General features: G+C 38.0%; 1 protein-coding gene across 1 annotated transcript; it reads left to right on the plus strand.

Annotated features, from left to right (window-relative positions):
• The first annotated feature begins 596 nt into the window (after window positions 1–596).
• On the plus strand, window positions 597–26,705 carry LOC103712935 (ubiquitin carboxyl-terminal hydrolase 6). Its single transcript, XM_008799644.4, has 18 exons — window positions 597–758; window positions 6,802–6,947; window positions 7,046–7,081; window positions 7,182–7,289; window positions 9,769–9,869; window positions 10,012–10,138; window positions 11,552–11,611; window positions 11,701–11,768; window positions 13,377–13,427; window positions 15,807–15,915; window positions 23,799–23,887; window positions 23,971–24,040; window positions 24,242–24,322; window positions 24,457–24,552; window positions 25,278–25,326; window positions 25,754–25,873; window positions 25,973–26,047; window positions 26,308–26,705. Exons 1-18 carry the CDS (start codon window positions 749–751, stop codon window positions 26,361–26,363), a joined length of 1,452 nt encoding a protein of 483 aa, XP_008797866.1. The 5' UTR covers window positions 597–748; the 3' UTR covers window positions 26,364–26,705.
• The last annotated feature ends 750 nt before the right edge of the window (window positions 26,706–27,455 follow it).

Below are 27,455 nucleotides of genomic sequence, written 5' to 3' on the forward strand. Positions count from 1 at the left end.
TCAAATTCTATCATGTGCTGTGAGAAGCTAATTATGTGATGGATTAGATTGGATTGCTAATACGGAACAATACATGGAATCTACTTAAATCCTGCATGATAAGGTGACATTAAGCAGTAACAATAACAAGAAGAGGAGGAGGAGGAATAACAACAACAGCTACAGCTATTGCTTATTGTAATCAAGAAGAGGGTGAGATCACAACTTTGTGTTTCAACACAAAACAAGAGTACGAAAGATCGTTAAAACCTAAACGAAGTTAGAATTTGATGTTTGCGAAGCACAAATAAATAACTTGCACCAGAGTCCAGGCTCGGTTGCTCATGGGCCAAGGCGTGGGCCTGACTCATTCAAACTGGGCCGGATCTATCTGGGTGAAGTCAAAATCTGAGACATGTCAGCCCTAGAACTAAATCAGATCAGGAGACGTGGAAAGACTGCGACTCCGAGTCCATGATCGTAAATTGATCTCATCAAACGGTTAAGATGGATGGTCGAGATCTCTCTGACGATAGAGATTCCCTTCCATGTGCTAGACTCACACCGTACCCTGTCGCTCGCTGCCTCCCCCGAACCGGTTGCCCTATTCGTACCCCTCTTCGAAATCCGTAAACTCTCATCAGCCGACAGGTTGCTTCTTCCTGTGCCGATTCCTCTGCCTCGTCTTCCCATACTCTCTTCCTCCTCCTCCAAGAAATCCTTGTCTTCCCTCCATCCGCCTATCCGATAGAGAGAGCTTATAGAAATCATGCCTACTGGTACGATTCTTTTCTTGATTTCTCTTTGTTTTACTGTGATGATATTATCGGATGTTTTGGTTGTCGGGGCGATCTATCTCATTATTTCTTGAAATTTTTTGACTGCAATTTTGTAGGAACTCCTATCTCATTTGCGTGGTCGTTTAATGTTTATATATTTACTTTATTTTTGATTCACGTGAGACGAAATTCTAGGGTGTTCTTGAATTTTTAGGTTGCATCGCCATCGCTGGAATTAAGTCTTACTCTGATGGAAGAATGGGAAGGCTTAGATCGTTTTCTTGTTTTTCTGGGCATAGGTGAGACTGCGGGTCGCCACTCGCCAGTAGATAACCGGGATATTGGGGTGGTCCTCCATAAAGTCGAGAACATTCGAAGATAATTGCAATGCTGTTGTATTTAGCAATAACTATAAATCCTTGTCTCATGTTTGGGTTCAGTGTTGTGAATCCTCATTTCACACGGATTCACATCAAGATTATTGCAAGTTTTCCAATATCTCTTTTCATAACCTCCATCCATGTTTCCCGTCATACTATTGCAAAATGCATCTATGACCTTTCCCTGTTGGAGTTACCTCTCTATTACATTTTATTGGATGAAAAACGAAAACTATGGAACCAAGCCAGTCTCTTTCATATGCACACTTTGAATGTTGGAATGATGAGCATTTGTAGACAGTCAAGGGTGCGTAACTTTTCTATAGGACTTATACAAGATCATAACATTTAATGATTTCTGGTGTTGCTAAAAAGTTATATGGTTCAGTTTTATTCCATGTTGTCTAAATTAAATATTTCTTGGAATCATGGATTGAAAATCTCAAATTTGAGGAGAGTCTTCTAGCTTAAGAGATTTTCTCTTCCTACCATTAAGTTCCTCCAATTAACAAAGGAAACCACTAGGAAAAAAATATTTTTTTGCCTCTTAATTGAAAAAATCTTAAGCAATGAAAAAAAATCCACCTAGAATGAGTTTGTAATCTAAATACCTTCAAACGGCCCTTAATAGAATCAAATGGTTTTGTTATATCTTATTTTCAAAAAAAAACTTTTATTTCCAATAATGCCAGAATATTTAAGTACAAGATATATACCACATTCTTTTTTTCCAGGAAGGGCATAAACACAATCAATTCCTCCCAAATGCATTGCATCATTATCCTCATGAGACTTTTGAAACACTTAGAAGAATCTCCTACACCCTATTTGGGTAGGTAGTGGAGGAGAGAAAAAAAGAAAAAAATGAGAGAAGACAAGAGAAAGGAGAAGAATTTCAGGTGAGAGAAAAGAAGAAAATGTGTTTTCCCCGAATTTCTTTACCCTTGAAGAGATTAAAGGAATGGGTTAGTAATTGTGTTTGATAATGGGTTAGTAATTGTACCGTACCGTACTGAATTGGGCGGTACCAGTACCGGTACTAGTGGCGTGCCGAGTGTGGCGTACCGATATTTGGTACGCCAAAAATGCGTGTACCGTATTGTACCGACACTATGTTAGTGTGGCACTGGTACGGGGTCCGGTACCGAAACGGCGAACGTTAGTTAGTATGAAAACATCTTCTCTCTGTTTCTCTTTTCTTCTTTCCTTATTTGTTCTTTCTTCTCTCCTCTCCAAATCAAATGAGGTATTTTGGTTTCCTCTCTTCTCTATGTTTCTCTTTTGCTCTAAACCTCTCTTATCTCAAGTGTTTATTCAAAAGTAATCCGTTTGCATATCCATAAATACTTTCTAGGTTTTTCTACACATACGTGGGCCAAGGCTGCTAATAATTGTTCTTTTTCCCTTGTGGTTGCACCATACATTAAAAAAAAAAAACTGATTGTTGATTACCTTTCATCTCAATCCTTATTGGAGTTATATATCCTTTGTTTTTGACTTTGTTTTGCCAATTTTGGCAGTAGCGGAAGTTTGATATCATCCAAAAGCAGGGTCTTCTTGGGGAAAGCAACTGAATAGCTTGTTGGAGACAATAGAAGCCTATTGTTGTAGAAATTTCAGTCGCATAAAAGAAAAAAAATATAGGAATAGTAACTTTTACAAAAGAAACATAAAAATGTTTGTTGGGGTTGTGTTTCTACTTTATGAAATGAAGAATTAAATTATCTATCATACGAAAACACGTTAAAGCTAAATATCCTATAAACTATATAAGTGTGGCAATGTTCCATATGAAAGCTTTACTGTTTTTAAAATACCCTTCTCCCATGATGTCCCTAAAATGTATCTCTCCTATTCTCAAAATACCCGTCCCCAAAATACTTCCACAGTATTTTAGATTTTTCTAACGACCATAACTCTCAACTCAAGGATGGAAATCCTAATCTTAAAAACTAAATACTATGTGCTGGAATCGAAGTTGCCCAAGTGGCAAGGGTTGGTGTCATCTAAGCAAACAGTTGGTGGTCCCTAGCAAGCTCTTCACATGACCTCACGAATGCCTCCAATTCCTTCCCTTTCTTAGTATCCATGGGCTCTTAATGCAGGGCTTCGTAAGGTCAAGCTCAATATGAATACCCACCGAAGGACATATTGATGTCTATAATTTCCAAGAAAAAGAACAAGAGAAACCTCCTCATAATCAAAATTAGAATAGTTAGTAAAAATAATATCAAGAGAGAAGAGTGACAGGAGATATTGGAGATCTACGATAATAGCATGTTAGAACATCTTTTCTTTATGTGTTACATGTACACATCTACTATGTACAAAATATTTTTTAAAAGTTGGTGGGAGTTATCTGGGTGATCTAATACAGCTGCTTGTATTGTATAAAACCAGATCCTTTGTATCTGTCTTTGGTCTCCACGCTCTCTCTTTGTCTCTCTTTTTGATATAAAATCTTCAAATCATTTTGATCAATTATGAGATCGGCGCTGGAGATATGAGATCTAGATCTTCAGATTATGCTAAATGTAGAAAGTTATGGATTATTGGGTGAACCTTTTGTATCACATTGAGTCTGATGTTTGACGAGTTAAGTCTAGATTTCATCCTGAATCTGTTCCTGTTTTATTATATAAATTTCTAAATTTTGTCTTGGTCGAGATCGGCATTGTCTTGGAGATGGTCTCAAACATGACCCAATGTATTATTGGATGTGGGTTGTCACTCATATGAAGCAAAATGAATGCAAAAGGAGTTCCGGCAATGTAGCAAAAGGGATGCTTGATGGCTGCTACTCATAAGATCAAGAAGGGAATGCAAGAATAATATATACTGATTCAACCAGCAAAATAAAGTAAATTTGAGACTTCATGAACTATCACTACATTTGAATCAACTTAATCTGCAATTTATCAAGAAAACAAATATATTGGATCTGTATTTATGTTTAGTCTTTGCATTTAATTGTATATGTAAAATTTTGCTATTATAATTGTCTTTAAATATCATCTTTTGATTGATATTATTGTTGCTAGTTCATAAACCATTCTATTCTTGGATATACATGCATAAGCATGTACTCTCTATCTAATTACACATAAATGCTACATAAAAGTGAATAAATAATGTAAAAGGAGGATCATAATTCATAAAGGCAAGCAAATTATTCAACTATTCATGAATGGGATCTCAAAGAGTTATAAGAGAAAGCATAGAAATAATTATATTAGCTTTGTCATAGAAAATAAAAATGTGAACTCCTACATTAAAAGGCATGCTTCTCTGATCCCAACCCAGAGATCTATTTCCAGTCTTATCTGTGTTTTCTTTCCCTTTCAATGTGGTTTAGTTTGTAACATAGTTAAGTGTTTTTTTAAAGTTTCCTCATAGGTAAGTGTTGTTTGTCAAATAAAAATATACTCTAGAGGTTCCTGCCCAAAGAGTGCCTGCCAAAATTAGATTTTCCCATCTCTATCATCAATCATCAATCATTAATGATTAGGTTTTAAGACTTAACAGGGTGCTTATGTTGTTTCCTTATATGCTCATGCTTAAATGGCTATTAATGCTTAGGATTTTAATGGAGATGATATGGAATGGATGGAGTAGGAGTTCCAATCTAGTTTGGTAAGGAAGGATTATCAAAAATGCAAACAAATAATACTAATAAGGAACCAATTAGCCAGCAACCTGTAATTAAGTGATCGTCATAATCAGTGTCCGCAATCTCGGTACCGGGTACGGTATCGGTACCTTATCGGTTCGATACAATAGGATACGCATTTTGTACCGAAATAACTCTCTAACCATATATCTTTCTATGCCTCGATACAGGTTGGTACGCACTTCGGTACAGATTGGTACATATTTTTGTATGCCTCGGTACAGGCCGATACGCCTCGGTGTGGGGCGGTATGGGGCTTGTACTAACTCGGAGCTGAGTTTCGTAACGGTACATTGTGGTACATCTCATACTGAGCGGTACAGCAGACTATGATCATATTAGTTAATTAGATAGAAAGAAGGGAGGCATCCCAAAAACTTGCTGGTCCATAAAGAAATTTTAACAGACTACATAATAGGATATTGGAAATCTTTTTTCTCTTTTTTCTTGGGGTTTGGGGGAGGCATCCAAAAGACCCTCCGGTCCCCTTTATGGTTCCCTGTCGAAAAATAGTTTATGACATATGCAAAGAAAGCAACCTTTGACGTGTAGGAGTGATCTCAAATGAGATGTGACATCTTGGTTATAATTGCAATTAAACTTATTAAATTTATATGAATAAATACCAGTGTTTTAAACAGCTTACCCTTGAATTGCCTTGGTGGTCAGGACATCATTTTGCAGTTCGATTTTAGGTCAAATGCGGGGACTTCTTTTAAATATAAAAGACCCCGTGACATTCACTCAATCCCTTACCCGTGCTCAGCAGCTAGGTGATTGGCGATGGCCAAGTGCTCCTCCCTCTAACCAGTGCCATCTTGGCAACGGCCTTCAGTTACAGGATTCCCTATCAAAGGGGCTTCGAATAATGGAGTGAGAGGAGAGAGGGGAATGGAGCACTTTGGAGCACATTAGGCTTTTGGAACAGCATAAAAAATGGGCAATTACCCTTGTCAAAAATAGTGGTTAAAGGAGAGAGCTGAAAGAGATGGGTGAATTCCTTCTTTCCATGGTGGCCGCTGATGATGGCCAAGGGGCGAGAGAGAATAGTGATTTATATCTAGGTTTAATATTCAAGGTAGGAATAGCACATGTTAGAGAAAAAAGGCAGTTCTTTTTATATGATGGGCAATGTCTGGTTGTGTCCCGTACTCATGTAGACTCCATGTCACCAGCAGCTCGACTCTTATTTTTGATGTTTATTTACCATCTAATTGCCATATATAGCTGGTGCATGCAAGACAAGAAAGAGGCTCCATCTCTCTATCCATGGATTAGATGTGATTGATTTGAACATAAATTTGGCTTGACATACCTGAAGTCAGGCATACCATATTAGGGTGTGTTATTTATTTCTATTTTTCTCGCACAAGGCCCCCGAATCTCTCTTTAGCTTTTTGATTAATACAATGCAATTTCATTTATGCTTCAAAATCAGTCATTATTGGACAACTTAAGTATCTCTTTGGGATGGTAAATTAATATATAGTGGTCCAGAAAAGCATTTTTTGAGTTCTAAGTATGTGTAGCATGTGTTTGTATGTCTGTGCATGTGGGTTTGTATATATATTATGTATATGTACGTGTCAGTCAAGATTAACATATACATAGAGAGTTCCGTTATTTTTGACTCTAGATTTAGAAGATTAAATGCAAAAAAAGAAAAAAAGCCTTTTCTATACGATCGAATACGGTATGTTTCTATTTTCCTTGCAGAGCCAGTACCATAATTGTTTGCCATTAACACTAAATTTTCTATTTTTGAATGAGAAAAATCGATCATGGTGTTTATAATTGAATTTTCCATTGCTCAAGTTAGGCATTATGAGCGCATTACTATTTTTGCTGCAGATACTTCTTCTTTGTTTGAGAATTTTTAAAATTTGGTACTTGTGTATTACATTCCCTATTTTCCTAGGGAACTTGTTTAGACTTTTCGCCCTTTGGTTCCAGTTAAGCATGATTACTGACTATGTGAAGTTAATTCACACAGTGAGTGTGAAATGGCAAAAGGAGCTGTTTCCTGCTGTGGAAATTGACACTAGTCAACCTCCTTATGTTTTTAAGTGTCAGTTGTACGATTTAACTGGTGTGCCCCCAGAAAGGCAAAAGATTATGGTAAAGGGTGGTCTTTTGAAGGTAAAAATTACATTTGCTTCGCAAACTTAATTATATCTTTTACGCTGGATATGTATAAAGTGTGATATCAGTTAATGAGCTCTTTCTTTTTAATGCAGGATGATGCAGATTGGTCAACTTTAGGTGTAAAAGATGTACATTTTTTGTCCCTCTCAATCTTGGTTGGTTTTTCACGTTCATGTTCTTGTGTCTTGATCATGTTAAGTCATAGAAACTTGGAATTTTTTTTGATAGGGCCAAAAGTTGATGATGATGGGTACTGCAGATGAAATTGTGAAAGCTCCAGAAAAGGGTCCTGTCTTTATGGAAGATCTGCCAGAAGAAGAACAAGTAGTTGCTGTGGTGAGTCTCATAGTTTAATGATTCTTGGTTGAAATTTTTGCTCTTTATCTGGTGACAATCATTATATCATTTTTTTAGTCAATTCCATCATCAGGGCAATTTAAAATGAATAATCAAGATACTGATATGATTTTTTATAAAAAAAATATTATGTTGGGAAATGTTTGCATTTGCATCATTAAAATGGGTTGGTATGCAACCAATTCAATATTATGTGTATTGACAATGAGAGGAATTGCAATAGGCTTATGTGAGATCACAAGAAGTTGTCTTATGTGACATTTTAGTGAGCAAGAGCTTGTTGAGTGAAGTTTTCGAATTTGCCATATAATCAAATTTTGGTTTTAGTAGTCGCACTTTTTTGTTCACTAGTGAACTTGATCATAGAGAAAAGTATTGAAAGACACATCCACAGAACAATGATAGAGATGGGAGAACACCTCCTATGTTTCTAGAAAGTTGTGAAAGAGTAATTTGTTGGCTTTAATTATCAAATTTTTGTCATGCTTGCACATAAGTTTGCATTTAGTAAATTAGGACATGTAATTGTTTGTTGGCTATGGAGTATGAACTTGTGGTTATGCTAATTGCAAGATGTATTGATGATTTTTCGGTTGTGAAGTAGAAGTCAAGAACTGATAATTTTCCTTTTTCAGGCATTAAAACGAATCATGGTCTTTCTCGAATTGAGTATATGCATTGGTTGATAACCTACTTGTCCACTTGGTTCTTAACATCATCTTTCAATGCTTTACCTGCCTGGCTTATGAGAGCTTATTTGATTGTTCATCTTACAGACTTTCTAGTCAAACAACACATTATCTGCATGGAATTCTTTTTGCCCCTTCAAGTTACCCCTTTGAATTCCAATTCTTCATAGCAAAGCATTTTTTATGTTCTCAAAGTAAAATTGCTATATTTTGGATACAATTTAGCTGTCTTCCCTCCTTGCCCTCCTTCACCCCCGCCGCAGGGGGGGGTGGGGGGGGTGGGGGGGGGGGGGGGGGTGAAGCCTTGGCCCATCAGTAAGGTTGCTTCATTGGGACCCGGGTGTCACTTGTTCAAAACATAGAAACAGCCTTTTCCCACATGGGGTTACAACTGCTGTATCTGACCCTCCCTAGATCTTGTAATCGTGGGGTTCTCGTGCTATGGGACTCCCTTTTTTTGTGTTTCCCTGCCCCCGGGGGCTTCCTGCTGTTTTTTTCTTAACTCTGTCTACAACTCTACTTGCTGTCGTGTGATACGTAGTAGTATCTTTTTTAATTCAAAATTTGAATTGTAAGTTCCTGTTTCCAGAAGCAGTGAGTTGAAACCCATGTGTTTGACCTTTCAGTCGTGTATGACAGTCAATTGGCAAGACTTCCAGTTGAAAGGGTGTTGCTCTATGAACTACTTAATAGCATGATCTCAGCTAGAACTAGAATCTTGTCCTTTTCAACAGATTGCTCTTGAGATATTGGATAATTTTACATGCCTCCACATATAATCAGTATCTTACTACTCAATCTGATAGTGATTTTTTTTTTTGTCTGTGTTTTCTTACATGTTCTAAATGCTAGATCAGGAGATAATATCAAAAACATTTTGAGAAATGAGGAAATGATAGATGTAAATTGTTAATGTTCTTTGGTGCGGCAGGGTTGGGTGTGAGGAAATATTGTGGGATTTGCTGTCTGAAATATGATATTGCTAACTATACTGCTACAAAATACACTTGTATTTGAGCCGTAAGCTGATTAGTAATGCTGTCTATCTGCCAGCTCTTACCGTATGGAATGGCTTGTTTCTGCTATTTGGTCCATATTGTCCCTTTTCTTGTCATAGTTATCTATATTAGAAATTTTGAAAGAGGAATATAATGGTGATCGTCCTAGGACTAATATTGCAATGGAAAACTTATGTTTAAAGGGGATAGGAAATTTGTTTAGATTTGAAGGGAATAGGAAATTGGTCTAGATGTGAAAATTTGTTATCGATATTTATCTCCATACCTACAGTCCAGAAGCAATGATAGAGGCTTCAATCCTATGGTCTCAGTTAGAACTGCAGTTAACCAAATGAAAGGAAGAAAATTGGAGCCAAAAAGTGTATTTTGAAGTTTGAACTAAGTTAATGATATGGTTGTTGCGAGTAATTTTTGTGAAGTTGTCATGAATCATTAGCTTCGAGTTTGTGATGGAATATGTGAAATCAGGCTAGTTCATGCTAACTGTAAGGTTTGTGCAAATGGAGACTTGGCAATTTATTTCTTGGGATCCTTAAAACATGACAACATCATATCATAAAATTATATTTGAGATTTAAATGCAGTAGCTGCTCATTGTGTTATCTTAAGATTTATTTATCCTTCCAAGATTGTTAATGGTGGCCTTTCCTCGCCATAATTAAAGAGGGAGGGTCACAACATGGCGCGCCTTCATAGAGGCACAACCTGCCAACATTGTTGTAATTTTGAGTTGGTTTTTACCATTGCCAGGGTCACAGTGCTGGTCTTTATAACCTGGGAAACACTTGTTATATGAATTCGACTTTGCAGTGCCTTCATTCAGTTCCAGAGCTGAAGTCCGCATTATCAAGGTGCATTCCATTTTCCTTGCAATGTTTGTGTGGTATTTTATATGGAACAGTTATGATGCCATCTGAAGGTGCATTGTGTTTTTTTTTAAAAAAAATTTGTTGTCTTTGTTTAGCTCATATATGTCCTGTTATTTATGTGTAGCTATACAAATTCTGGAAGAAGCAACGAGCTAGATCAGTACTCCCATCTTTTGACTGTTGCAACTCGCGATCTTTTTAGTGATCTGGATCGGAATGTCAGGCCTGTTGCACCATTACAGTTTTTGTCGGTCAGTTCTCCTCAAAATGCTTTTAATTTGCAAGTTTTCTTAATATTATTGTGCTACCGTCATTCTTTTATCTTTGTCCGTCTTATGAGTTCTGCAGAATAATCTAACAATGGTTTTCTGATAAAAAATAATGTCTTTAGTATACATTTCTCAAGCTTTATCTCGTTTGGTTTGCCAAGTGAATCTCCTACCAATATCCTCCTAAAGGAGAAAGCAGATATTGGTCTTGGAGTTAGCATTATTGCTCAACTTTATTTGCTTTAGGAGAGTTGCTTCTGCATCCAGCCCCTTCTGTGCTAGAGTATTTGGCCTCAGATATGGAGTTAACCCCAAATGGATTCAAAATCTAGGTTAACAGTTACTTTTCTTTTCTTAGAAATTGCTTGAAAAAGGTAATTGTCAGTTCCAACCTATGACTTTGGTTCGGTAAGTTGGTAAACCAAAACATTTTTCATCACAATTTTTCCTATCTGGAATAAATTTTGGAAATGTTTGCAATAAAATAATTGGCGTTTTTTTTTTCGAAATCATGATATGTACTAGAATGTCTCCGTGTGCATTCATTTCCCACATTTTGTGCTCGGGCCTTCTTTATTACCTAACCAATGTCATCTGCTTTAAAATGTGGTGCATAAGGCTGCATATGTGTGTGCTGTCCCCCTGATCACACTGCATACCCATGGCTACTATATGCATTGGGCCGTATATAGGCTGAAAAGATGGCTTGCTTATCATTTTGTGAACACATACGCGATTGTGCAGCTGCATATGCAGTGGGACTACATACATGGTTTTCTTTTTTAGCAATTTGACACCACATATCTGGTCACTCTTATGCAACCATGCGAATAAGACAGGTTCAAACTAATGGTTGAGTTGGTTGTGGGTTTCATGTGGTCCCTTGTCCACCTGTGTATGGCAGTCGCCTTTTAAAACATTTTGGGTGTTATGTTGGTTAAAAAAATCCTCAAGTTTCAATGCCATATTTTGATTGTATAGCACAACAGAAGCACTTTTTCATGCAAGTCACTGAGCCTTAATTCTATTAGATGTGTCCACGTATATCTTTAGCTTTTAGATAACAGATCCAAGATAAACATGATTATGGGTTGTACTTGGATGGACAACTATAAAAATGGAATATTGAACTTCATTGTGACATCATGTCGAACTTTGAGTGCATTTTCTTTTCTTCCTTCTTTTAGGATGATGAAGTTGGGTAACCAATGAACTCGTACTGGTGTTTCTCTAGAATGGTTGATCTTTTTGAGTTTATACTGCAGTTGGACTGCTGCTTATAAATGGCATTCTATCATGTTCCTCATATACTTGTGCAGAAAAAAAATGCAATTGATGTGATATGCTATCTTGTCATTCTTATTTTTTTAATGTTTGGATAGCCTCTTTGGTCAGGTGTTGCGTAAAAAATATCCCCAATTTGCACAGCAGCACAATGGTGTTTACATGCAACAGGTTTTTCCAACTATTTAAGTTCATTTTGCAGCCATAATCAAAATTTTTGATTTCTAAGACACATGTTTCTTTTTGTTAATGTATGCCAGGATGCTGAAGAATGTTGGACCCAACTTATGTATACACTTTCTCAGTCTCTTCGGTCATCAGAATCAAGGTATATTTCTTTTTTCAGTTTCAGCCAGGGCTCTTAATCATTGCTGAAAATATCAGATTCACTTTGTGGTAGTTTTGCATCGTACTTATAGTTCCAATCACCCTTCCCTCTTCTTTTGGTCACACTTCGGATCTCCTTGAGGTTCTTTTTTTGTTGATTGGATTCCTTTTTCTTCATGTTGTGGAGCTTTTCTAAATTATAAGAGGTTGTCTTGGTTTGCCCATATTTTGCACACTCCTTTTTGTAGTCATTATTTTGTCACTTTTATGACTTGTTACAAATTTTTTGTCCATTGGTGCTTTATTATGTACATAGAACAGTCCTTACAATTATGACATTTTAGTTGTATTAAATCTCTGCATTTATGTCATGTATTCTTCTTCAAGATTAAAGCTTGCTTTAGCTCCAAGTTGTCATGGATCGAGTTGCATTGTGTTTTTGATAAGGGATATAAGCAGAAGCTTACAACTCCATACTTACAATGAGAAAAGACAAGGGCGCCTTGGCATTCTCTAAGATGCATGTATCCACCTTTTTTGTCAAATAGTAATGACATAAAAAATGAGAGAAAAGAAACAAACAAAATGGAGGTTGATTAGTTGGTTTTGGGAGAAAAAAGCGGGCATTTAGATAACCTGCTCAATCACAAAGTTAAAGGGGATGTGTAACCAACTAGAACTTTTTAAAAAGCCTTTCCAGTTTTTTCTTGTTGGAAAGAAATCATGAGAAGAAGAAACAACATCAAATTATGCAAAGAATGAATGATGCAGACCCTAGAGTCTTATATGCCTTCATGTTGTATTCCTTTATTGTTGGACTTGAAAGTTCACTACTAAATCTTGAAAGCTGCAGGAGCAGTAGCTCGTTGTGTGCTAGATTGTTAAAGAGATTGTGGTAGGCTTACTAACCTAGATGTAGCTATATGGTTTTGTTTTCCTGATATTATTGATTTCTGTATATTTTGGAGCCAGCAAAGTCAACTGGTGGACATTTTTACAGCTCTTGATATTTTTTCTTCCTGGATTCCAGTGGATCAATACTGTTTCTGTCGTGTCAAATTATATTTTTATTTGATATTTATTATGACATTCTGAGAAAATGAATGGACGTACTGGTAAGATAGTATTTTCAATGGCTAAAGTTTCATCAATATAGATGTTATTTCTACCTGTTAGCCCCTCCAAAAATTGATAGACCTGCTAATGTAAAGAAACTCATGACAGACAGATATTTTTGCATTTTAAATCATTACTATTTGCATTTTAGATCACCACTATATTGAACACTTCATGGTGCAAGTGCTTGAACCCAATCCTTGTCTTCTTATGCTACCTGTCGAAGCTCTGATGTATGAGGAAAAATGCTTCTCTATATGAATGATTATCAGTATGTTTAGCAACTGACAGAGTTTGTCTCAATTTAATATAATTCCATTAGTTTAGTCTGTTTCTTAGCGTCTTCCGAATTATATGCTATATTTTGTCCTCGCTTATTGTTTGTTAGCCTTACTAACTATTATTTCATCTTGATTATACTAGGTTATAATGCTTTTAACATTGCCAATATATTGCAGATTTTAATCTTCTTTAAATTGATTTTCTGTCACAGCGAAGTATCAGGCACAGTAAAGGCTCTATTTGGGATCGACCTTGTCAGCAGGTATGGGTGATACCTGTTTAGCTACATGTTTTTTTTTCGTCTTAACTTGCACCAAAGTATCTTTTCTTGCCTGGATTTGTTAAGAATAGTAACACTGTGTATACAACTCTTTTATCTTCTGAGATACATTCTTAGAACAAGGATCTAGTAGAAAGTTGATTAGAATCATTAAAAGATTCATTAACATCAAAATGAGAATAAAATGGTTGTTTCGTTGATGTATTTTCCTGGCAGTTTGCCTATGCTATATTGCGATATCCAGAAGATGTGCATTATAAATAGCGCAATCTCATTATGACTATTTTTCCAGCACCCTGTACTTTCTATGTACTAGCAATCTTGAACCAATGGTAGAAATGCTTTTGTTACTGTCAAAATACTGTCAGGAGAATTTGCAATGTAAGGGTCGGGTAGATCAAATTCAAACCCAAGTAATTGAATGACAGAGAGCTTGTCTAATGCTAAGTGATTATCAATGAATATCATAATCAACCTGACATTGGACTTCTTTATGTCTAGTGAATTTTTAAGTTTTGATAAAATCAGTAGTTCAGTACTGATCTGCAGTATAAATTGATGGTGGTTGCAAATCAGCATATGTTTTTTGTTTCATAGTGTCTGCTGAACAGCCAAGCATATCCAGAATACCTATTGCAAATTGATATGGTATGCTATGCCTCTTGTAGTTAACTTTCATTCTTTGTACTCTACTTGGTGATTTTGTCATTTGATATATGCATATTAACATAAGAGGATGAGGTATGATGAATCGCATATCAATAAGTATCATTCATTTTTTAAATTTTTATAAGGATATTATGTGACAATATTACTTTTTCCTTTTAGATGCTTTATTTTTCTAGGCTTCCCATTATGCTTCATGCTTGAAAAGCAATTTATATATTATTCATGTCAGTTGAGCATCCATTTGGATATCGCCTTGTTTCAATGTTCTTTGTATTCATTTTTCCAAATAACATTGGCATGATAATTTATAAACTTGATTAGTGATGACGTGTTGTCCTTTCAGATAACCATGTAAATCAACATTAATCCCTTCTGATGATGCTACTTGTTTGAATGTTCCATCCTTTCTTTCTGTTATGCCATATAAATCAACATTAATCCCTTCTGATGATGTGTTGTCCTTGATCATTCTTACACAACAATTTCTTGTGTTGTAGACTGAAGCATGGTAGTCTTCCACTATGCTAATACAACTATAGATCTTCAATTTTGACAGTTGTCTTGAAAAAACATAAAGAAGTTTTTCTAGTGAAAGTCTCAAATGGTTCAGGGCCATTGACCCCAAATATATCTGTCCAGACTTGCTCATTGTACCTCCTCAAGAATTTCATGGAACTTTGCAAGCTCCTGTAGTTTGTCCTTCTCATTCAAAGCGAGTTTGGGCTCTTCTCAAAATGTCACCGAGTTGGTTTTTGGTGTTTTATCCCCCATCTTTGTGTTTGTCGAAATCATTGCTTTCGTCTCAGACCATATGCTTTTACATTCCTTTCTTTCAAAATCAACTCCGTCTACATTGAGGAATGTAGTTTGGATGTAATAACTTGCATTTACCCCCTTTTTGCTTCTTGTAGCAGAAGGTTGAAGCTTTTATTTTTGATCTTGATTAATCAAAGAATTATGGAGAATATTCTGCATGGTGCACCACACATCTATAATCTATAATATTTTAGGATGTGAGTCCAGCTTTGCATGCCTTCTGCACTCTCTTACCACTCCCCTCATCTCTAAAAACTCTCATCTATAATAAATACATCTCACTTAGTTCAGTTCTTATTTTAAGGGAGAGAGAAATTATTACTGCAGCACCAAAATATTGCAGGGTATTTGTAAAATTACATAAATAATAAAAAATGCTTTTACCGGGATAGCATATTTTTACGTGCAGTGGACATGCCCAGTACTGGTCTATTATTATTGAATCAAATTTCTTTTCTCTTGTGCATTGGATGCTACAAAACCATGGCGCATAAGATTAGGTGTTATTATATGCTGTGAGCAAGGTATGTTGTCTTGGTATCGGGCTTTGTATTGGTGCCACACTATCACTGTATCGATATGGTACGGTATGGGACTGGTTCAGCATACCAAGTATTGGTGCGCCCCCGTACCTCATACCATTTATCGGTATCGAACTGGTACGGTATGATATGCCCTCTGTGCCGTCCAGTTTGGTATGGTACAACGGACCTTGGCTGTGAGGATTATTTTTCTTAGGATATTAGGTGTATCCTACCAACAAAGTGTTATATATAGCATCTGTGTTCTATTTAAAATGTGGCGTTCTGATAGTTTTGTACTTGTAGATGCTGTGTTCTCGATCTGGAATTGCTTCACACTATTTTTGTTTATCAGGATCCACTGTGCAGAAAGTGGTGAAGAAAGCTCTGAGATGGAATCTGTATATGCACTGAAATGCCACATCTCTCAGGATGTAAACCACTTGCATGAGGGGCTCAAACATGTAAGTGATATTGCCAGATTGACTGCTGTTTAAGATAGAAGGCTTCCTATTTCAGATATTGCCTAAGGGCATGCAGAACGAAGTTTTTTTGTGCTATTCCAACTTTTGTTCATAATCAATTAACAGTTTGCTAGTCATGGTAATCAGAACATTGATGTGCAGAAATGTGGTGCATTCTGTATGTTCCTTATTACCTATGGATTTCTACATGTTCCCATATCTATTTGTTCTTAAAATTTCCACATTTTTATACCTTCAAAAGACCATTTTACATTTTAGGGCAAGGTTTCAACTTTCAAATACCAGTAACTGGCATGGGTTGGCACCATGCCCTTTAATTCTTTTTAAAAATATTCTTAACTAAAAAGGGTATCAAGTCCTTTTTTCATTATCTTTACTGGATCGCAGCCAGGGGCGGCCCAAAACATTTGGGGGCCTAAGGCGAACTCTCTAGAAGAGGCCTTTTTTTTTTCAAATAATAAATTTTTTTAATAATTATAAAATATTTTAAAATTTTATTTAAAAATAATTCGTCTAGCTTTTTGAGATGCAAAATTACTAATCAAATTTTTATACTCAAGATCCATTAAAATACTATTTTCACTTCTAAATTAATCCACCTATTCATTTGATAATAACATTATCAAATAAAGCAATTAAAAAAACACCATAAATAAATCAAAATATAAAAAAGTTAAAAATGATATAACTTGATGTGTCAAGAAAAACAAACTCAGATCCCGACAAGTAGTGCCGAACTTAATTGTGTCGAGAAGAGGCCGAATAGTGCCGAACTTGACAACGAAAAGAGGCCGAACCGCCGAAGTCACAACGAACCTACAATTGGACCAAAAATCTTTTTGTTCAGTAATCAGTAATGACTAATCAGTATATACCATTTGATGAAGTACATTAATTCTGGTTTTCTTTTTCGATGAAGTACAAAAAAAAAATAATGAAAGACAACTACAGTCTACAGAACACCAACTAATTTAGGAATACCATATTATGCTAACATGTCTGATGTCTTCCCAAAGCTATTTAAAATGTCTAAACTCTGCCGTGGAGTGTGGACGATGAACTTTGGGCCTTTGGCATTTGGCAAACGAACCTTAAGTTCTTGCCTCTCGAAAGTTGGAGCTGGAGGATGGTGCCACGGTGGTGACGGTGCCTCATGACTCAGGTGGTCGGTGGACCGTGAACGGAGGAGCCAAGGACGACGAGTCGGCGAGGAGCGGAGGACGGAGGAGGCGAGGAGCCGAGGATGGCGAGAAGCAGAGGATGGAGGAGCCGAGGATGGCGATGTCAGCGAGTCAGCGAGGAGCAGAGGCCGGAGGAGCTGAGCTGCCGAGGAGGCGAGGAGCCGAGGAGGATTAGAGCGGAGCTGCGAAGGCCGGAGGAGCCGGGGAGAGCTAGAGAAGACAGAGGAGGTCCGGACTCCGGTCTCCGGACTTCGGAGCAGGGGCAGCCGGCGGCCCAAGAACTGAAGAAGCCGTCGACGGTCGAGTCGTCGAGAAACTGGAGAAGAACCGGAGTCTGGGGCCTGGCCGAGAAGGTTCAGAAAAAAAAAAAGCACTGGGAGAGAAGAGGAGGGAGAGAACTCAGAGAAGAAAAGGGGGGAGGAAATCAGGAAATGTCCGTTGCCGTTGGTTGTCCTTGTCGTAGGCTCGTAGCTCACCAGTCATGGTGTCACCTATAGCCGTAGCTCTTCTCGCTGAGTCGCTGTCCGTCGACGGGAACCCACTATAGCGGTGTAGCCAGGCGGCAGGCGGGACAGACATCCTCCATGGCTCCATTCCTCCTACAAGCTACAGTCCTGCTCCTAGCTGGCTAGCTTTCGGATGTGAAGGCATAAAGCAGGCGCTAGGCGGCAAAGAGGGGCCTTCCTCGAGCCGGGGGCCTTAGGCGACCGCCTCAGTCGCCTAAGGCTCGAGCCGGCCCTGATCGCAGCATGTATGATGCATGCGCTGGATCATATGAACATGACGATCTTTTGCTATTGAAATTTGATAGCTGTCTTGTTTTTGATAGTGTAGTTTTCTTGTTTCTCCCAGCAAAAATATTAGGGAAACTTAATAGTTTGACCCTGCAAAGTGCCTTCCTTCTCTTCAATTTTTTTTTTAAGTGGGTCTCTAAAGTTATGCTTCGAAGGCAATGTGATCCTTCCATCTCTGTTAACTGGCTGTCAAGGAATTGCTTCACATGACCATCATGTAGTAAGTTAAACCTATTGTATGACTAAAATACTTTTGTCTTTTAGGGGCGTTTGGTATCGGGTGACCATTCTAGAATCAAGGGTGATGTTGATGGAGGTGATGAAATCACCGCATTTGGTTGCACCATAGTGATCCTACGTGGCAGTGATCCTAAATCACCTATACTTAAATCATTGCCTAACCCAGTGATGGAAAATCTGTCCTTGAGGTCGGGTAACCAAGATCATCCTAAGGCAGTGGGGTGATCTTGGGCTAAAATTTGGAGATAAAAATATCCCTCAATCTAGCAAAAAAAATTAGTATATTAGTATACCATTCATATGTTATATTATATTAATATTATATATATTGTTTTTATGATATATTAATTATAATATATTATTAATCGTATTATTATTTAGTTGTGTTTTTAAATTATAATAGAAATATATTATTGTACTTTATATTTATATTATGAAATTATTTAATATATTACTTCTATTTGCCTTATTTTTCTAATCAAAATAAATATTATTATTAAAATAAGAATGTATTATAAGTATAAATGAAAATATTAATTCTATAATAATAATTAATATATGTTTATAGGATTAACAAATATATTTTGATAGAATATGTTAATAACTAATATATTAATAAATATACTAATAATTTATTATAATCTATTTTATATGATTAATAAATATATTTTTATGGAATATATTAGGGGTAGTTTTGGTATTATATGGTCAGTGATATTGGATTTTCGTGGAATACCAAACAGTTATCTATAGACTTGAAGATCTTTAATCGCTAGAGATAAGGATTATCAGTGATCTAAAATGACCTTGGTGATCCCATTTGGATCACCTCACACCACTCTTTTAGGGTTAAAGATGTATCAAGGCCTCTATCCTATCCAGATCCCTATGTTCCTCACCTCTCCCCACCAATGGTGCTCCAGAAAGATCCAAGAATGGCAAATTTTTGAATGCATCATAGAGACCATCTGGCATGGTCCCCTTCAATCTATTGCTCGAGAGAATGCTGCCTTCAAATCCACTGTTAATGAGATTAAGAAACCCTGAGGTTGCGAGTGAGCCCAATGCCATCGAGATCTCATTAGAGAAGCAATTGTGAGAAAGACGGGGCCTTCCCAATTCCACAAATTCCCGGATTGGTTGGAAGAGACCTCTTAATGTGGAAGAGAGGCCAAGACTCGCCTTTGTTTTGTACTTGAAATAGGGTAAACTTTCCAAAGCATAAACTCCCAAGATAGAGTGGGCCTAAACTTCAGCAGTTCCCACTTTAGAAGGTCATGGAAGCATGAATTGCCATCATATATCAACGTAAATGGAGTACCAAGCTAGGTGAGTCCGAGACCCCTTTGATTGTTGCCGTACACCTAGATAATACTTTGTTGGTGCTCTATACTCACCTTTGCAAACTCCTCTTCCATTTGCATCCAGTAGGAATGACACATGTGAGAAATAAGGGAACAACACCATCAAGGTCCCCATATGGCCCCTACACACTAACAAAAAACAAAGCTAGCAAAACAGACACCGTGTCCTTGCCAACAGAATAGGATAATAAACTCAACAAAATACCACAAGAGGTGAGATTAGATGCTTCAAAGCACACAACTATATGATTGGGTTGCGCCGCTCTCCAATCGTTGGGGGATTGTCACAGATGTAGTAGTTTACAAGCGTCAATTCAGAGCCTTGCTACTGAACTGATGTTCTGCAGTTGCCATTTGATGTTTTGCTTCCAGTGGCCATCGAGACGCTACCTTCGATGGGAATTTGATTTGTAGATTCCATTTGCAGATTCTACCTAGTGGTCTAGGTCATGCCGAGTGTCTTCCTACAAACAAAAGATCAAATGGAATGAGGACTATGGGATGTAGTATTAGAATCAAAGCTAAGGGCTACTGAGGGACTAATTGTGGAGGAACTAACTTGGGATATTGGTGGGGAAGGAAGACGGCGTGGTCACCTTTTGTCTCTAAAAATTCCCTGAGGAACTAAAAGGCTAGGATGGCTATGCTGTGCTTTGTTATGCTTATGTGAAATTTAAATTAACTAGGAATATACAAGCAAAAAGAAAAAAGGAAATAACGGAGTGGAGAGAATGCTTCACTAAATCATTATGCCCTCGGCCAGCACAATTTCTCATAGCACCTCCACACGCTTTGTCTCCTTCGAAGCTGCAAAATGGTAAAACCTTGGTTACCTTATAAAGATAAGCCTTTCATTCTCTTCTGCAAGATGTGCCTGAGCTTTGGTAACCAGCTGCTCGCTAGAGATTGAGCGGTGCTTAATGATTTGTTTCCAGGGGGGTAAAGGGGTTTATGTAGTTTCTTTAGGAGGCGTAGGCCTTTGCACGAGCATTATGGGACTAAAGAGAATTACTAAATTTCACTATGGTTGTGAAAAATGAAGAAATTTGCAAGGGATTCGGACTCTAGAGTCTTGTGGTCAACTCTTCAGATGGTGTGGCTTACACTGTCAAAGGGCTTTTGATGCTGAAGGACAAACTATTGGAAAAGAACTGAAGGTGGAAGTTCCACTGTCATAAAACATTTGATGGCGAGAGCTTACCATCTGATAAGCTCAGTTCCTGACTTGTCAGGTGGGTTGAATTGTAGGACGACTATATAACTAACATCGTATCAATGTAGATGGTAGATCACTTGCCATCCGAAAGTTTTGGATGGCAAAGATCCTGAAATCAAAATCCTCTTGCTGTAGTGTGGCCCTTTAAGAATGCAACCTATGATGCGATACAAAATGCAATCATGATCTAAGTTGTTTTGGCAAAATAGGTATCCAAGGTGTTGTTGTTAAGGCACTTGGCCTATAAATAGGCATTAAAAAAACAGGGAGGTCCTACCCCCGAGCTTTCCAAGTTGAACTTCGACGACAGTATAACTGATGGCGGCAGCAGGGGAGGTGTTGGTTTTGTGATCAGGGATCATGACTCTAGATTAATTGTTGCTGGGGGTCGGCACATTTTTGACACGTTTGTCCCCGGAGTAGAGTTGAGAGCCGCTTGGGAAGGACTTATCTATGCGAGGCTCGTCTTGGGTGTAGATAGAATCCACCTTGAAGGAGATTCCGCGACGATGATTGAGTGGATCTAGGATCAGCACAGGACCGACGATGGACACTCGCTACTGCTGAACATCTGCAGGTTGACGAGAGGTTATGGCGTATTTCGGGCCGCTCATGTCTACAGAGAGGCAAACAAGGCTGCGGACTGGGTCGCCTCCTTTGTTGCTTAGCATTTGGGTGGGATCCTCCGGAAGAACCACGAGGTTGTCCCTCCTTTACAACAACTCCTTTTTTCCAATTTTCTTGGTTATACTCATGCTAGATCAGTATGATTCACTGTTGTACCAAAAATAAAAAGCAGGGCGTCTACAACAACTCTTTAGGACTAGTTCTGCTGATCTAAAGCTGCTTGTAAATCGCCCTCCTGCTGATTGGCCATGCAAGAACTCATCCATGTTGGGCCGTTGAGAGGCTGAGCACTTCAACAACACCACAGCAAGGAAGCAGGCAAATAACCCATCACCCATTAGGAGAAAAGCCTTAGGACCTTAGAAAAGGAAAAGGAGAACAGTTGGGTGGTGGGCTGAGGTGACCTAAATATGCGATCTTTTTACTTCATTTGTCCCCTTTTATCGGTTAAGACTACAGATATGAAGAGGCTCACCTGGAGACAAAGTGGCTCTAGGGAGAGTGTAGCAGATCGGGCATCAAAAGGCTCCATTTTTTTTGTATCTTGAGGAATCCCAAGCCACCATTGGGATCCTTTGGGTAAAAAAAAACATATAGGATCTTTTTGGGGGGCAAGAGAACATGACCTCACCTTCTCTCATTTTAGATACACAAAACAAGAAGAACAACCCAATTGTTGAAGATCTCTAGCTTGTGGTGGTGGGTGTGAGAAGACTCTGGTCTCCTCCTACCTCTCTTCAAACTAGAGAAAGAGAATTTTTTTTTGCTCTCTTTAAGTCTTCCTCAAGAGAGAGATAGGGCCTCGTGGCAAGACATCGTTGTAGGTAACAAAAGTGAGAAGAATGTTGTTGGCTTGACTATTTCATGGGCAACATCCTGACGGCAATAGGAGTAAGGACACCAGCTCGCCATGTCATGGGCAGCATCGCTGATGGCAACAAGGGCGACAATGAGGTGTAGGTGGAGTTGCGCGTTAGGGGAAAAGAGCAGTGATAAGAGGGAGGGCATTTTCTCAACCTGGGAAAATGGAAGTACTGATGTGGGAGAGGATTATCCACAGGCAAGCCAACAACTTGCATACATAAATCACAGTGACGAGTTGTTCCTATATCAATGACAGTCATCCTAGGGAGTTAGAGAACATTGAATGGAGTCATCGAGGTGCACAACAATGTTAGTTACAGTCTTAGGAGACAGATGAAAAGAAAAGGAGAGGAAGCATAAGTGAAGGATGAGAGCAATTGAGACACATCAGGGCAAAGTATAAGCAGAAGTTTAATATGACAAGGTTGAAGGTACAAACCCAGAAAAAGGAAGTTGTTAATGAGAACTACCAAGCATATATGAGAGAGAATGAAAATAGCAACAAGGAGTGTTAAGAAAACATGAAAAAGGAACTGAGGATATAGACCAAGATGGGAAAAAAAGGAAACGATTTCATAAGTTTAACATCGCTAAAGGCAATGCAGTTTGATCATGTAAGTAGTTTAATGAGAGGATGCTATGTTGTGCATTGAGGAGCTAGAGTAGCTGAAGTATCTGGGGCACTTGTGGGAATGGGGATGGTTAAACTGTAGATAAGAGCTCTAGGAAAGACGGGTAGCTATCTGCCTATCCTTTAGGGGATTTCAGAGGGGCAGTACTATGAGGCTCAGGTAGCTTTAGTTACTGCAGCTTGATTGTAGGAGTCCCGTGGGGAATGCTGGAATAATAATAGGAACAAAAGCATCATGTCAAAGAGATAAGGGAAATTTATGAAGCAAGAGGTTTTCATGGATCTATAAGAGTTTGATGGACCTTGTCTAGAAATATCAAAGCAGTTCCCTTTGGGAATTTGTGCAAAGGTTGTGATTTCATGAGCTAAATTATTGGGAAATGGGATTGCCAATCTGTGAGGAGCAGTAATGGGCTACAAATCTATAGAGAATCTAATAATTAGATACTTTCAGGGGAAGATGAAAATTAATTGTGAGACTATTACTTGGGATGTATATCTAATGTATATTCAAAGAGGATTTTACCCATTTCACAGAATGGATTAATTCTTGTGCATAAACATCAATGCATCATCCAACACTAAAGAACCTCTAGTCATCCATGATTAAAGCTGTTATGCTGAGATGTCATTTCTTCAAGTCTTGTAGTTGTATTGATTCCATCATATTTGTATAAACCAAATTTGAACACCATAACTACATCTATTGCAGGGGAACATGAGATAATTCCTCTTTGCTCCCAACACTACTCTGGTTTTAACTAACATATAGAACTTTCTGTAATGAAAATTCATGCAGGTGCAATCTATCTTTGCTGAAAATTCTCAACAGCTTGTACAGAATTGAATGTTTCAGTTCGTTGTTCAATATTATATTTGTGCAAATTTGCAGTGTAATCTGTGCATGAATACTGATTCTGTTGATTTGCTGATTTGACTTATCAGGGTCTGAAATCAGAATTGGAGAAGGTTTCTCCATCTCTGGGACGTAGTGCAATTTATTCAAAAGAATCACGCATCAATGACTTGCCTAGGCAAGAATGGCGAAAATTTCTCAGCTTCTGTATACTAAATGGTGGCTGTTCTTCTCTGAATATGCTACTGCCATGTTTTTCAGGTATTTGACTGTTCAGTTTGTCCGTTTCTTCTGGAAAAGGGAGTCAAATCAGAAGGCAAAGATTTTGCGGGTAAGTTGGTTTTATTCTATCTTCTCCGCCCTCCCCCCTCAAACACGCGTCCACGCACACAAAACCTTCCTTTTTCCAGTGGGTGTTTTTAAAGTTGAATATTCTTGTGAAGCAGTTTGATTTGCTTCTCTATGCATGAAAAGTTCAATTGTTTCTTTACTAACCTCATTTTCATTTATATATTTGTACCTTTTCCTTTAGAAAGTGGACTATCCATTGGAACTGGATGTTTATGAGTTCTGTTCAGATGAACTACGGCAAAAGCTGCAAGCTCCTCGTCAGGTGTTTTTCCCCGGATGATAACCTTTTACCTACCTGAACTTTAACAAATACTTAAGATCTCTATTTTGATTTGATTAAAAAAATTTATCACATTTGTTGTGTTGTCCATCATTCTTTGATTTGCATGTATTAAGACTCTAAGAGAACTAGAAAATGCCAAGCTTGGGTTGAAAACACAGGACAAGAACAGCGGTTCCAAAGAAAATGATGCCAACATCCCTAAATCAGAGGTATGGACAACTGTCAGATCTTCTTTGCTTGTTTGATATCGACACAATAACTGCATGTGCATATGCACTTTCCCAGATAGACATTTGCAGTGACGAGGTTTAGATCGCCAACCCTGGTGATCACAATGTTAAAATAAATGGTGATATAAGGGGCTTGTATCTAAGCACGTGAACCCCATGTATGGTTTTGCTTCCCTTTGTTTCAGGGAAAGCCATGCAATGCACAGGAGGGCATGTGATTAGAAACAGCCCCCTCTCATCACTGTTAAAACACAGGTTGTATTCACTAGGGGTGGCAACCTAAACCCCCTTTCCTGCACGGTGACAAGAGTTTGACATGGAGGTTATCATGTAGAATTATTCTTGTTAATTTAGCTGATATCTCTATTATTATTTTTTTCTTACAAACACCTGAAACGTATAGTAAACTATATATACTTCTTAAGCTAATCATGTAGCAGCATGTTAGGTGGCCATTCAATAGAACCTTTTTTTGCAAGAAATCTGCCTTAAATATTGCCTCTTAGAAGCATTCTGTCCTCCACGCATGGCATCACACAGCATTTTGAATGTCAATACTGATGGGAGATCCAATTTCCAACATGAAATTTCAATGCAGGCTTGTGGAAAGATAGATCAGTTACTTTTTTATAGAAGAAGATATGCTTGTGTTAGACTCTGGATCTGAATTGATATAACTCTCTTTGTTGTTAAATTTTCAACAGGGGCCATCTGATAATTCTGGAGAGCCATCTGCCATCACCCATGAAAAAGGTATACAATTACAATTTTGCATGACCATAAAAGCCCGTTATTGTCTAGCAAGAAACTTGATTCTGTATACATACATACATACATTATGAAAAATATCACCGCCACCCCCCCCCCCCCCCCCCCCCCCCCCCCCCTCTTCCGCTGGCTTTATCCCAGACATTGCATAGTCCTTGCTTAAATTCTAACTGGCTGGAAAAGTCTCTTCAATTTGTTAGGCACAACCATAAAATGCTTTTATGGAATCTTAAAATTTTGCTTCCCTAAGATTTTTATCCTCCTGAAATTAAAGGATGAATTAAAAGGTTATCGAGTAAAGATGGATGATAATCCTGCATCTTCGTACCAATATGTTGTTTACTCGAATGAATTGCTAACTGCTGATTTTTACCTTCATTCTAATTTATTATGCATTCTCCATTATCCTCAGCTACATCTTCTGAGAAAAAAGTGCAGTTGACTGGAATCTACGATCTGGTTGCGGTGCTGACGCACAAGGGTAGGAGTGCGGACTCTGGGCACTATGTTGGTTGGGTAAAGCAAGAAAGTGGTCAGTTTAACTCGAAACACATTCCTCTTTTTTTAGGCCATCTGTTGGTTCTGTGAAGTATATAGTTGGTTCCATATTGAGAAAGTGATAATGCTCCAGGGAAATGGATTCAATTTGATGATGACAATCCTAGTCCACAAAGGGAGGAGGATATCACAAGACTCTCTGGCGGAGGTAAAGCACTAATATGAGATTTTTGTATAAAGTTCAAACTGCTGTAGCTTAGGTAAAGCTGAAAGAAATCCCTTTCACCACAAGAATAAATTGATTATTCTCCAAGCAATACTACTACCTATTTGCCAACCTAAAGTATTGTTACTGATAAGTGGCTTTTGTGTTTTGGATTCTGCATTCTTTTTTTGTTAAAGCTTGCATATTCATTTAGTTTTTTAACTTGTTTGTTCAGCTATTAAGCACCTTTTTGCTTCTGATAGGTGACTGGCACATGGCATACATCTGCATGTATAAAGCTCGGGTCGTGAGTATGTGAAGGGAAACTTAAAACAACTTTCTAGGGCATATATGTACTTTTAATACATGCAAGTGTATACAGAAATGTTTTGCTGTTTGATGTATGATTTCATCTGCCTACTGTCCCAGTTCATTTATTCAGCTGGTGGAGAACTTGTGTGCCTAAAAACAATGCTGCAACTAGTAGGTGGATATGCCTAATTCAAAAATCATTTAACAGCTGAAATAAGAGCATTATAGGAGAGGGCAAATTATCAGTTCTGAAGGATGCTAATGTTATTTTGCCATAGTCAATGTTATGTATACTTCGTCCATTGAATATAATGCAAAAGGCCTTGAACCTCTGGTTTGTGAATCAAAATCTACTCTTAACAGGAACTCACATGCTCTTTTGTTTGATGTCCGCAAACTCATGTTAAGTTCTCAACCTTGAGAGGTGAAACACCTTTAAGATCGGTGTTGATTAACATGACCTAATTTGGACAGCTGCAATAATAAAGTGGAAGCAGAATGCCTTATTCTTACTCATTTCATGATTTGAGCCAAGTGCAAATTTGATTCCCATTAGGATCTCTTTCAAGGTGAAAAATTGTCTTGCTTCAGGAATCTCTTCAACATTAAGTGCCCATGTGATGCAATTTATACTAATCTTGGAACAGGATACTAATGGGAGAGGTCCGCATCACGATGACCGTGATAACTCATTCCTCAAGCATTCCTGTCCGTAAAAACATGCCCTTAAATCCTGAACTTCATGCGCGTCAGTGCTTGTCTTATTCAATGATCGGATTGGACTGCCAGTTTTTGTAAATTTTTCCAACATCTTTTGTAGGAGAGAGTTGTTGTGTCGAACATTAAGGCTTTTTTATAGCCCACTTTCTTGTACATGCATAATTAAGCTGGCCGGCTAGCAAGCAATCTGGACAAACATCAAATTACTGCTGATGGATTCGGATGCCTGATCTGCTTTTTTTTTTTCGGGTAAGGTCGATTTATTTATAGCATACGTACACCTATCATGTGCCGCGTACCATAGAGTCGAGATAAGCTGCTCTACTCGACCGATAGACAACGTGACATTACAACTAGGGATAACAACAGGGTGGATATG

The sequence above is a fragment of the Phoenix dactylifera genome, chromosome 4 (assembly GCF_009389715.1).
Source record: "Phoenix dactylifera cultivar Barhee BC4 chromosome 4, palm_55x_up_171113_PBpolish2nd_filt_p, whole genome shotgun sequence".
In the NCBI taxonomy this organism is placed as follows: Eukaryota; Viridiplantae; Streptophyta; class Magnoliopsida; order Arecales; family Arecaceae; genus Phoenix; species Phoenix dactylifera.

What these genes read in the sequence shown, in the direction of transcription:
- LOC103712935 (XM_008799644.4), top strand. An exon ending in TAAAGGGTGGTCTTTTGAAG is followed by an intron (nt 6,948 to 7,045) that starts GTAAAAATTACA and finishes TTTTTAATGCAG; the next exon opens with GATGATGCAGATTGGTCAAC. An exon ending in CAACTTTAGGTGTAAAAGAT is followed by an intron (nt 7,082 to 7,181) that starts GTACATTTTTTG and finishes TTTTTTTGATAG; the next exon opens with GGCCAAAAGTTGATGATGAT.